This window comes from Homalodisca vitripennis, chromosome 8 (genome assembly GCF_021130785.1).
Source record: "Homalodisca vitripennis isolate AUS2020 chromosome 8, UT_GWSS_2.1, whole genome shotgun sequence".
Classification (NCBI taxonomy): domain Eukaryota; kingdom Metazoa; phylum Arthropoda; class Insecta; order Hemiptera; family Cicadellidae; genus Homalodisca; species Homalodisca vitripennis.
In genome coordinates this window covers 8,468,567-8,482,461 of record NC_060214.1, presented here as the reverse complement: position 1 = coordinate 8,482,461, position 13,895 = coordinate 8,468,567, and the positions used below count along the sequence as shown (strand labels likewise).

Sequence of the window (13,895 nt, the reverse complement as noted above, 5' to 3'; positions counted from 1 at the left end):
TCGTCCGCCAAGTATTCGGAGTTATCGGACTAAGGCATTACAATTTCGAGGCTAACGGACGATTCTAATTTTCGGCACTATCGGACCCATCCGACTGGAGGAGGAATGAAGTAGAGATGGGCGGTATATAACGTATTAGTGTCAGTAACATCGTTATTCAGTAACCTATTACCAGCATAACGTGTTCCCAGTAACACCCTGTTAATTCAGTAACAGGTAGCTTGAATGATTTGGCGTTCTCATAACGTATTTCTGGTAATAGGTTACTCAGTAATCAGGTTACTGAGTAACAGCCGAGGCTGTTGTAATGAGGCTAGGAATGTACCAACGATTGTCTGGTACAACGTTACTGAGAAACCAATAACGTAGTGGAGTCAGTTGGATGGTGCGGGAGGGACAGGTAATAAAATATAAGATTGAAATAAATAGTGATAAATAAATAAAATATATTGATCAAAATAGAAACGTAGACTTGTTTTCTGTTAAAATTAAAACAAACCCAACTCATTCGACATTCAATTTTTCGTTCTCAGTTATCATTAATTATAACTGGTCTATTTAAAAGTAGCCTAGCCTAATCTAAATATTACATCGTGGTGAGTTAGATACTAAAACTATTGTACAAAAAACTGCATTGTATTGTGCAGTGAACATTTAAATAACCAGTTTATAATTGTACATTTCAAAGTTATCTATCAGTCTAAAGTAAAATCGTTACTGACAGTTCAATTTTCGTATACTATGTCTAAATGTAGATATAGTCTGTCTCAGTTTACTTGTACCTAACTTAACAACGCCAGTTCAGTAACAGCATAATGCTAATACTGAGCGTGGTCGGCTGGTAACATGTTACCACGGTAACAGGTTACTGGAACTTAATACTAAGTAACCGCGTTATTTCGGTAATAGGTATTTACGAATATTGGTATTTCCCATCTCTATAATGGAGATCTCGATACTAGAGCTGTCACTCAGCATGATACGTCACTAACCATTAACAGAGACGGTTGTTTTTTTCTTCTTTGCCTGCGATAATCATGGAAGGAGACTGAGTATGTGTACAGTGGCGTAGCCCTAGCGTCGGACGATCAGAACTAATCCTCTGGACCACAGCACAACTCATCCATATGGATGATTAACCTTCTGAGTAACGCTCAAATGTAGTAATCTACTGGACTGACCTTTTTTTTTACCTCCCAGCAACAATTTGCTCGGCAAGGTGATCGCACTCTAGGTAGTACATGTAAATCTATAAGAGAAGAAAAGGTCTGGGAGTAGACTTTCGGTCTAGGAATAAGGGTACCCGAATGGTTCTCTGGTGAAGTGTAATTTGAAAATTACCACCTCCAAGGGTATACTCGTACTCAATATTTCGTTACGTTCATTGTTGAAATGACTTACACGACTATGATATAGAGCAATGTAGGAATAATTCACAAGTGTCACGAAACTTTTACATGTTTTAAAAGCGTTTCAAGCTACATGTGTTACTATATTAAATGTTGAAGTGTCACATGATTGTACTCAATGTCTTAAAACATATATTTATTCTGCTATTTTCTCATTGCTGTCATGGTTACACATACCTAAACAATTTCAACCAAATCACATGGATTGACATGCACCATCATCATACTGATGTTTCCTAAAAAACGAAGCTTAATGCAAAATTTCAAGTTTGTGGGTCAGTTCGTTTCTGAGATATCGTGAGGGGAGGGATAATTAAACTCCTCTAGTGATACGCTTCGATAATGCTCAGCAAATACAGAAGTATAATGGTATAGTTTAAAAGTCTTTAGATCACTTAGTTTTCGAGATATAGTACACACAGACAGAAATGTAAAGTTTTCAGCCACTTGTGACAGGCTTCGCTAACGCTTAGCCAATCATATTGCGTTTAAAATTTCCATTTATTTGTATCATTTCAGCCAGCTGCTTTTATTTTTCTGTATATTATATCCCAACATATATTTTCATGATAAAATAAAGACAGGTCCACATAGAAAATCATGCCAAGTAGTAAGCAATACAACAGAGCAAATAGGACTTTTTACGACAAGTGTTCTTGTAAGATTTTGGCAAGGGCCGTTCAAATGTTACAAGTTCGAAATAAAAAGGCAATCTCTGCCGTGTAGTGTTGTCTACATACAGCGATATAAATGTCTACAATGTTCCTATTTTATGCACAGTACAAGTTTTACAACAGCTATAAACAATAGTGCCCAATAAATTGTTGAGATTTGGCCGTAAGTCTTCGCAAATTGGTTTATAATTAAATAATAAATACGTTTGTTAGGTACACAGCGACTTAATTTGAATGTGGTTTTAATTTCTGTGGTTATTATAAAACATTAATACAATGTTATGTGGTTGTCAATATACACTGCGATACATTATAGGCCTACCGGTATGAAGTCAATATTATGGATATCGAGTGTGACATAGGACTATAGACTAAAGTGGCATGGTAGTGTATCTTTCTGCACATCTGTAACTACTAATGTCGTCGTAGACTACTTGTTAAGGGCAGATTATCGTAGGTTGGTACACGGATGATTTAGGGTCACCCCTAGGCTCCCATCTCCACCCCTGACTTTAGGCACGTGGCCTCCTTGGTTAGTACCTCGAGCTGACCATTGCCTTTTCTTCCTTCTCGCAGTTAGCGTGGTTGTTCCCGACTACAGCTCATTGCCACCTACTTCCTCGATACCCCCAGATGAATGGAAGGGCGTATCGACCCTCTCTGATCATTACCGTGCTCCCTCCACTCCCCACAGTGCTCTTTGCGCTGAGCTCTGTGTCGCTCCATTGGACATCTTTCTTTTACCCTACACCGGGGATGACCTGTCTCTTGGCATGCTCCCGAGGGTGTAGATTGTGGAGAGTCGAAGCCCCCCTCCCTCTGTGGTCTCTGACTGTCGGATTTGTTTCCCAGCTTTGTGGCGGACCTGGGATAGGGTACCGGGAAGTCAGTTTTACCGATATACCCCCATAGGTACAGAGTACGCCTAGAGCGTGAGACTGATACAGCTAGGCTTCTAGCAACAGCCTAGACCAGAAGCCCCAAGGAGAAGACCACCGAGTTACCCAGATCACCGGCGACAGTTTCTTGCCACTCATGGACCGGGATCACCTCGCCCTTTGTGTTTGAGGGTTGCTGCGACCAAACACTTCGTGAGCCTTTACACTGACGGTTTGGGCTTTGTCAATTTTCAGCACAGGTCTTGTGAGGCAGCGAGTCTTAATGTGAGGCGGTGAATTTGAGATAGTCACGAATAGAGTCGGAGTATACCAGAACTTGTGACACCGTCGTGATTAACGTTGGCTGGCGCAACTTGGTATTCAATTTACACAAAACTGCCCAGACAACGAAGGGTAAAAATCGCAAAAAGCCGGAAATGTCTTACAAGGTGAATTGTCCACAAATTGTAGAAATCCCCAGTTTACCCTTTGAGCTTTTACCCCATCCCCCTTTTAGCACTATTCCGTTAGCATTTTGAAGAAATGAAAATATGTGCTAAACTACTCGACGAAATTTAAAGCACTATTTTTTTTATTTCATTAGCTTAAAAAATAAATAGTTTAGTTTTCTATTACTTTTTTATTAATAATTTCTTAGAAGCTTTTGAGATAAAACTTGTGTATTGCGTGTAGTAAACTATAACGTCTAAATATTAGTTTTTTCAATTAAAATTTATAAATATTGCAATGCAATAATTTGAATTGGAAGTTTTATGTAAAAATTGTTGGCATATGTTTTGTAGACAATAATTTCAGCTTTAAAATGATGTACACATAATATACAATAAAAAAAATTTCAGTTTGTTTTAATATTTTGAAAAAAAAAAACAAGGTTAAAATAGTTTAAAAATACAGAAAGATAAATTCCACGTAAACAGTTCGTAGGAATCTATTACGACAGCACGCGTTAAAACAGCAGTTGAAGAAACTATTCCGGAAGTATCATTACTGTACCACAGATGATGATGAACTGACAAAGTTCTAGAGACGATGGTTCTTTGCTCTGCTTGTATCACACTGGCAGAGCGTGAGAACATGAGATACAATCTTCTTAAAACTTTCTCACTTCTAGAGAGTTTTAGGGAACATCAGCTTGAAATTTAAACTTGCTTAAGAACTTAGCAAACTCAAAGATCTTTTAGCACTCTCTAAAATAATGAAAACTGGAAATTCATCAATTCTATCAAACCCGCCCTGTACAGTTTGTCACTCATCAGTATTATTTCAAAGAAAATACTCTTCGAAATACAAATTATTAAGAAAGCTTTTATTTTTCCAAGCAAAGTTAAGTCCATGAACGCCTGATCACCTTCCTTACTTCCAAACAATTACTGATAAAATACTTAGGACGTTAAGAAGACACAATATCAAAACTGTATTTAAGGTAGCTCAAATTTAAAGAACTATTTCAGACCAATGAAAGATTCCATCCTAAAGTCAAGGACATTCCTTGACATGTTTAACATGCAGGTGGCTCATTTAAAACAATTATAAAACCAAAATGTATTAGTGACAATAACATAGAAATTTGAGAAAAAAACATCAGCCTTAGCAGAACACACAACAAAATAAAATGGGTTCAAGAATCCGACAAGATAACATGCAAAAATTCTATACTATTATCCAGTAAGAGAAACTTTATATATATATATATATATATATATATATATATATATATATATATATATATATATATACCTATATATATATAATCAAGGAACATAGAAGACTTCATCATCATACTATACATCCTGGCAGCCCGTAATAAAGAAGCTCTATTGATCGATGATTTAGTCTAATCCTGTAAAGTATAGACCAATAACGTTTTAGTCTTATTTCGCCTTTCCTGATTGGCCACTGGCCTTTCCACTGGCGAGGATCTTATCAAACAGATTAAGGAAGAGATTAGATACAGTACAAGGTCAACAGTAGTGATAAACATTTCTGCAGTGACAGACAAGATTTGAAACTGTGCTATTAATAACTCAGGCCTAAATTCCAATGACGTAGACGGTGATACTACCAGCTCTCCAATGGTCCTGATTGGTTAAGCTCCAGCCAATCATGATGAAGCTCCGCCCCTTCGATATACTGCGCATGTGCATTACTGGTCCTGCCAGTTTTTCTAACCCCTTCACGGGTTTTCACGTAATATTACGCTCATAGTGATTGTAAAAGTGTGATACTGACGTAATATTACGCTTAGTAATATTGTTTTTTAATTCTATTTTATGCTGTAATATTGTGCTTCAGTCGAGTCTTGATGGTGTTCTGGATTGGTGTAGAACTAACAACATGAGGCTAAACTCGTCCAAATGCTCTGTAATGACCTTCAGTCGATTGCATCAACCTAGTATTTTCAGTATTCACTGGATGGTCAACCTCTGGATAGAGTATTCAAAATTAAGGACTTGGGTGTTACCTTCTCTGCTGATCTCTCCTTCAATGACCATGTCGATGAGCTGTTCAGAAGAGCGTATAGGATGTTGGGATTCATCAACAGGTCAACTCGTGGAATGACAAGCTCTGCAGTCTTAAGGACTCTCTACTCATCCTTCGTTCGCCAGTTATTGGAATATGCGAGTCCTGTTTGGTCTCCCTACCAGCTGGGTCTTGTTGACAAACTGGAAGCGGTCCAAAGGAGATTCCGGAGACTGGTGGGACTGCGGCGAGGACTGCTGTTTAGAGACATTCCTGTTGCTGAGCTGCAGGCCGAGCTTCTTCTCCCAGATCTTCGGACCAGGCGCTGTGTGGCGGATGTCTTGTTGCTGATTCGGCTGATAAGGGGGGAGCTGGACTGCCCGTCGCTGCTTTCGCGAGTGGATTTCCGTATACCATCGGGGACTCGTTCGCGGGAGTTGTTTGGGAGGCGCCAATACTCAAGAAACTATGACTTCCATGGTCCACTTGCAAGGATGATGAGGATTGGCAACCGTCACTGCGGCGGATTGGATCTCTTCCACGACGGGGTTTCGACCATAAGGAGAGGAGTATTGACAGCCGCACAGCAAGACTCTACATGAAACGTCCTACCGTATCTATTCTTCATTTGTTATTATTTTTTTTGCATTACGTACATATAGTATTTATTGATTGTTATTGTTTTTGTTACTATACATGCATATTTATCAATTGTTATTATTCTTAGTATATTTTTCAAGTTGTTACATACTTTGCTCGTATTTATATCTGCATGTATTCGGTTGCTGGTATACTTATTATTTGCTTGTTATAGGTTTGATTTGTAAACATTGGTTTGTCTTTTTATTTCTTGCATACGTACAGATAGTATTTATTAATTGTTTTTGTTTTTGTTACTATATACACATATTTATCGCTGTTATTATTCTTAGTATACTTTTCAGGTTGTTACATACTGCTTGTATTTATACTGCATGCATGCTAGTATTCTGTTACTAGTATATTTAAGTATTTGCATGTTATAGATTTGATTTGTAAACATTGGTTTTGCCGTTGGAATGAAATAAATAAATAAATAAAAGGCTATGTATTTCTATGACAACCGTGCGACGCGCAGTAGTTACGACGTTTTCTATTATATTTCAACACTTCTTCAAGTTAATTGTGTTAGCAATATTGCAAACAACGTTGTATGATCCTAATGACTTTGTATCAGCAATTAATTAGTTAAACGTACTCTGCGCGTGGTGCAGACAGTAATAGTAAGAAATTAGGTATAATTATAATTTATTGGATCCCACGAAGAGGACAACACTAATATCTACAACCCTCTCATAATACATTCACGGAACATAAGTTGTTTCGTTAAGTCCACAAAATAAACAGTTAATGCTACAAATCTAAACTGATGGATAGTTACAAAAAGGAAATACCAATGACAAGCAGCCAATTACCAATTATGAAGCAAGCACTGCCACTATACAATGCTGGGCAATGCAATGTCCAATAATCCGGAGCTGGACTTCTTCTTATGTGGCCTAACCAGCTTTGAAAGGTGCATTAGGAGAATATTGTATGTTCTTCAAGCTTAACTGATATTATGTTTTCTCACAAAGTGCTGTACTAGATAATTTTTTCTAAGTTTCTTGCCTGTTATATTTATTAATGTTATGGTTCTCTATGCTTATTTATCTCGTTTTACTTGTTATATATATATATATATATATATATATATATATATATATATACATATATATATATATATTTATTTATTTATTTATTAGTTTTACTTGTTCGGTACATTCATTTTTTAAAACCATGTTAATTGGGAGCTTATCTATATAACTATCTCAGTTACTTTGTCTGTCATTATCTTATTTTAGCATAGTATATGAAACTTTGTTATTTGCATGACATTGTTAACATTCGTTATATAACCATAGTTAGTTGTGATAATCGTAGCCCATTGTATTCCATCAATTAATGTTTAGTTATCTACTTAACATTGATCACTATATAACGAAACTATTTTCTACGATGTTGTTATTGTTATAGTATAGTTTATTTTGTTTATAAATGCTGTAGTATTTACTAGTTTGTATATTTGCATATACAATTTTGTATAATGTATGTTGCAATTTCCGTTTGAAAAAATAAAACAAGTTGATCATAAAACCAATTTATTTGAACTGAATCCACAGTAACACATGGTAACAATGATACAGAACTGACACGTAAGCTCTTTAAAAATACCTTCGGTATTCGCATAAGTACCTTTTCGACAATGCTCACCATTCCAAAACAAACGAGATAATTGTAAATTTCTCAACACCGTTCTTGTTGTTATAGTTTAAAAAACGAGTAAAGTTACAAAATGGTCAGCTAGTAAATGAGCATAGCATGGACACTTAAGTATAACAAGCCTCTTTGTGGGACAAGGTGTATTTATTTACTTCTTTACTTTATTTACTAAGTACGGTAAGGTACTTCCAAATATTTAGGTTATATAGGAATACATGTTATTATTTTAAACAATCAATTCAAATTAATACCAACTGCACAAATGAAACACAATTATACCTGGTTTGTTACTGGAACACGTAGTTCTAATTAATATCATGGTGTGCGAATATTTCAATTTGAGTTTCATCATGATTCCAATCTTGGTTGGTTGCAACATTAACATTAATATCATGGTGTGCGAATATTTCAATCTGGGTTTCGTGCTAACGCTTTCATTAAAGCATGATGCATATTTTCACGCAATATATTCATCACAATATTGCAATGGTGGTTAGTTGTAATACTAACATTAATATCATGGTGTGTGAATATTTCAATTTGGGTTTCATACTAATGCTATCACTTCAACATGATGCACATGTTCACTGTTGCAATAGTTACATTAATATCATGGTGTGCGAATATTTCAATTTGAGTTTCATCATGATTCAATCTTGGTTGGTTGCAACATTAACATTAATATCATGGTGTGCGAATATTTCAATCTGGGTTTCGTGCTAACGCTTTCATTAAAGCATGATGCATATTTTCACGCAATATATTCATCACAATATTGCAATGGTGGTTAGTTGTAATACTAACATTAATATCATGGTGTGTGAATATTTCAATTTGGGTTTCATACTAATACTATCACTTCAACATGATGCACATGTTCACTGTTGCAATAGTTACATTAATATCATGGTGTGTGAATATTTCAATCGCGTTTCATGCTAATGCTTTCATTACAGCACGATACAAATTTCAAGCAATATATTCTAATTACAGCAAAGGTTGTTAGTTGCAATACTTACAACCTAACAAATACAATTATATAAAATTAAACTTTTGAAATAAAATAGTATGTGATAAGTCCATACTGTGATCTATCGTAAGAATTAGAATCAGAAACTAGATGCCTCGTAAGCGGAAACTGTGGACGTGGAAACCCTCGTCTACAGTGGCGATAACATCAGTTTTGTGCATCACCTGCTTATAATGTCCTTTAAAGGAACTATTAGAGTTTTGATTGGTACAGTCCTTGAGTTTAAAAAATGTACACTGAAATTGTTTGCTGATGAGTGGCTTTTCAAATCACAATAAAGTAGTCTAAAAACATTTTAGACTTATTCAAACTCAGGGATTTTTTAAACTTAATAAGGATCAACAAGTCACGATATTCCAAATTCTATATGCTTTCGGACGAGACAGGCCAATATTACTGAACGCATCAAAAATGTTTGGAAATGTTGCAATTTAATTAGAGCAATTAATTTCTAAACAATATTTTCAAAACCACGTAAAATGGATCCATTAGTCATAACATAAAAATAATTGGATTGTAATGGTTATTATTGTTCAAATTAAGAGGATGCAATCGATTTTTTGATGGGTAATTTACGACCTCTTGGGTTCATACAAACATTGACTGAAGAATTCATTTATTGATGGAACCATCTAAACGATTAGCAACTGTGTAACAATTTACGAACTGATGGGTTCATAAAAACATTGACTGGAGAATCCATTTATTGATGGAACCATCTAAACGAATTAAAACTGTGTGTAATAATTTACGAACTGATGGGTTCATAAAAACATTGACTGAAGAATCCATTTATTGATGGAACCATCTAAACGATTAGCAACTGTGTAACAATTTACGAACTGATGGGTTCATAAAAACATTGACTGGAGAATCCATTTATTGATGGAACCATCTAAACGATTAGCAACTGTGTAACAATTTACGAACTGATGGGTTCATACAAACATTGACTGGAGAATCCGTTTATTGGTGGAACCATCTAAACGATTAAAACTGTGTAATAATTTACGACCTCTTGGGTTCATACAAACATTGACTAGAGAATCCGTTTATTGGTGGAACCATCTACACGATAACTAAACGATTAGCAACTGTGTAACAATTTACGAACTGATATTAAACATTGACTGGAGAATCCATTTATTGATGGAACCATCTAAGCGATTAAAACTGTGTAACTAACTGATGGGTTCATACATTGACTGGAGAATCCATTTATTGATGGAACCATCTAAACGATTAGCAACTGTGTGACAATTTACGAACTGATGGGTTCATAAAAACATTGACTGGAGAATCCATTTATTGATGGAACCATCTAAGCGATTAAAACTGTGTAACAATTTACGAACTGATGGGTTCATAAAAACATTGACTAGAGAATCCGTTTATTGGTGGAACCATCTAAACGATTAGCAACTGTGTAACAATTTACGAACTGATGGGTTCATAAAAACATTGACTGGAGAATCCATTTATTGATGGAACCATCTAAACGATTAGCAACTGTGTGAACAATTTACGAACTGATGGGTTCATACAAACATTGACTGGAGAATCCCATTTATTGATGGAACCATCTAAACGATTAAAAACTGTATAACAATTTACGAACTGATGGGTTCATACAAACATTGACTGGAGAATCCATTTATTGATGGAACCATCTAAACGATTAGCAACTGTGTAACAATTTACGAACTGATGGGTTCATAAAAACATTGACTGGAGAATCCATTTATTGATGGAACCATCTAAACGATTAGCAACAGTGTAACAATTTACGAACTGATGGGTTCATACAAACATTGACTAGAGAATCCGTTTATTGGTGGAACCATCTAAACGATTAGCAACTGTGTAACAATTTACGACCTGATGGGTTCATACAAACATTGACTAGAGAATCCGTTTATTGGTGGAACCATCTAAACGATTAGCAACTGTGTAACAATTTACGAACTGATGGGTTCATACAAACATTGACTGGAGAATCCGTTTATTGATGGAACCATCGAAACGATTAAAAACTGTGTAACAATTTACGACCTGTGGTGTTCATACAAACATTGATTGGAGAACCCATTTATTGGTGGAAGCAAAGAAACGATTAAAAAACTGTATAACAATTTACGACCTGTTGAGTTCACACAAACATTGACTAAAGAATGCATTTATTGGTGTAAACCATAGGAATGAGTGAAAATTGTGTAACAATTTACGACCTGTTGAGTTCACACAAACATTGACTAAAGAATGCATTTATTGGTGTAACCATAGGAATGAGTGAAAATTGTGTAACAATTTACGACCTGTTGGGTTTATACAAACATTGGCTGAATAATCCATTTATAAAGCATACACTACACTAAGTTAACACAATAACAAAGTTCCTCCAATTACTTTAGTTCCGTAAAAGAGTTTGAATGGACCCTTTTGAGTACAGGAATTAGCTACTCAATGGACATTTTGTTGTAGAGTACTGTCTTGTTCGTTATCCAACCAATGATAACTATTTGGGAAGATTTTAAGATAAGATTCCACCAAAATGTATGGAAGATTCCCTAAGGTTACTCACCCATGAATGCGGAGGGAATTGAGGTAAGGAAGAGCTTCTGGCTGCGGACCGGAACCCCGGACTCTGGATCCTGCATTTCCCGTACCAGCCCCTCCATCTGCAACAAACAAGTTGTGTGAAGTAAAGAAGAGAGTATCGTTAACTATAAATGACGTGATGGGTCAAAGGTAACTTACAAAATGGGTTCAAGCTTACTACCAACAGTAAGCTTGAAAGGAGAGGGTTGCTCATTGAACACCTATCCAGAAATGGATCTTATTTCTATTGAATAATTGAAACCATCCTTATCTTAAAATTTGTAGGATCACTGAACACGAACGTTTAAAACTAGAACCAACCACCAAACATATGTTTTATAATGCAAATTATTACGATTCTTCCTCGAAATCGGTTTTCTAGTGGTAACCATTATGATACTTCTGTGACTTTGATTTATACCAATATCCAGAATAGTTATTGTAAGATTTCGACTAGGCCTATATGCTTGGAACTTACTATTGCAATGCTTACTATTATAACAATATTAATAGTATAGGAATCCAGCATTGTATAAGGAAACTTCGTTTTTCTTGAAGTAGTTAGAGAAGTTTCCTCTGAAATCGATTCTCAGCTGTGCTAGTTTAGGTAGAGGTCGAAATGATAAGGTATCAAAAGGGTTACAAATTATGAAATGATAATTTTATGAGGTAATATGTTTCTTAGCTTCACTCATTGAAACTCAACCGTCAGGCATGTAAAAAATCTTAAATCGGCGTTAGGTATAGACCCATATATAGAGCTTTACATTGGGAACTGTAACATAGTTTTGTCTGGCGGTGATATATGTATTATTTATCTGACGATAGATTGTATCTGACGATAGATTGTGTACTAGAGATAACACAATACAAGAAGAACTACTGATTTGCACTTTTAAAGATTTTGATACGCTTCAATTTTTACCCCTATCAAAAACTTGCATGACTGACAATTGCTTTCTTTCTTATCAACAATTCCTTTAACAATTTCAAGAAAAACCAGGTTGTGTTTTTACACATTTCAAGTTAGTTCTCGGCTCCTAGATTATAATTCTTCTGACTGTAAACCTTGAAATTTTAGCACGAATACTTGACATCGATTTGGTATCGGTTGTTAAATTACTTTCTTGATATCGATTTCAGTTACTTCGAATAACTACTTTAAATCGATTTTAAATTATTAAACATTGGAAAATATTTTCCTTACTTATTATATCATACTTTATCTGATCACTTTGTATTATAGAGAAATAATGAAGTAATCAGTTTAATTTAAATAATTTAAATCTATATTAAATCTATAATATTATTCCTTTATTAATTTGAATTTACAGTAAGTAAGGGACGCGATGCCGATGCTAAAATCGTAAGGTATAAGTAAAGGAAACAAATTATTACTATAAGTTTTATTATTCTAAATTACTTTTTATTAATTTAAAATTTTATTGACAGCAGGAAATCAAGATGGCAAAACAATTAGTAATGCAATTAGTGTAATCTCTTTTTCATTATAAATTTGATTAATTAAGGTGGATTATTTTTCCAGCTTTATACTAATGTACGTGTCCGTGATCATGTCTCAATTAAATATTTGAAGTTCTTTCTAGTTTTTTAGTTTGCAGCAATTACAGTACATCCTAAAATAGTTAATCAAAGTAAGAATAAGATTTTTGAATATTCAAATGCTCTAAAGTAAGGAAATAGGGGTTTCTCAGTGAAGAACAGTTTACAGTTTACGTTCAAATTCCGAAACAATAGTCATACACTATTATTAACTTTTATAAGTTAGGACAACAAACAAACTAAACCTCTACAGATTATTCACTGTGTAATAAAAAATGTGAACAAAACATAAACATATTAATTTGAGATTTTACGTTTTAACCCCATCAGCCTAAACACTTTTTACTGAGTACCCTATGATACGTCTATATTTTACTTTCCACTTTAATGGTATTTATTATTGTTTGAAAAAATAATACTATTAAAAATCTAGGCAAGAAACAAGATCAATAGAAAAAATGAAAGTGACAACAGAATCATAATTGACTTAAATATGATAAAAATCAATAATGCCACTGATTATTTATTAAATAATAATGACGTCATACAGGATGTTGTAATACATAATTAACGTTTTTAAATTCAACATAAATTAATAGTCCATGTTCTTTTTCAAAACGGCTTTAAAAGGAAACCCAGAGGGTTTCAGATAGATCAAAGAGTACTTTACCAGATTTCCAGAGTGAGGTCGACGCGGGTGACGGGTCCAAATATTTCCCGCTGAATCTGCTGGATGATTCAATTTAACAGAGGTTGCCATGGCAACCGCGGTGGCTTACAGGCTGCTGACAACTGATTTATTGTTGGTTCAGCCGCTCCTAACTGGTCACTGATTAGCACGGTTGTAAGAGGTTAACTTAGGCCCGGTCTCACTGGTGGGACAATTAACACTTATGACGTATCAACATTTGTGTCGGCCTTCACATTTAGTCACGATTGTTCAGGATATCTTTATCCAGTA

The 13,895-nt window shown here is 34.9% G+C and overlaps 1 protein-coding gene across 3 annotated transcripts in view; it reads right to left on the bottom strand.

Moving 5' to 3' along the window:
- The window catches only part of LOC124367243 (regulator of G-protein signaling 7), a 539,841-nt gene that overhangs the window by 88,247 nt on the left and 437,699 nt on the right, over window positions 1-13,895 (bottom strand). For all 3 annotated transcript variants that reach the window (XM_046823935.1, XM_046823932.1, XM_046823933.1), the window contains one exon: window positions 11,355-11,451. In XM_046823935.1, coding sequence (XP_046679891.1) covers window positions 11,355-11,451 — 97 coding nt within the window. The remainder of the gene's footprint in view (window positions 1-11,354; window positions 11,452-13,895) is intronic.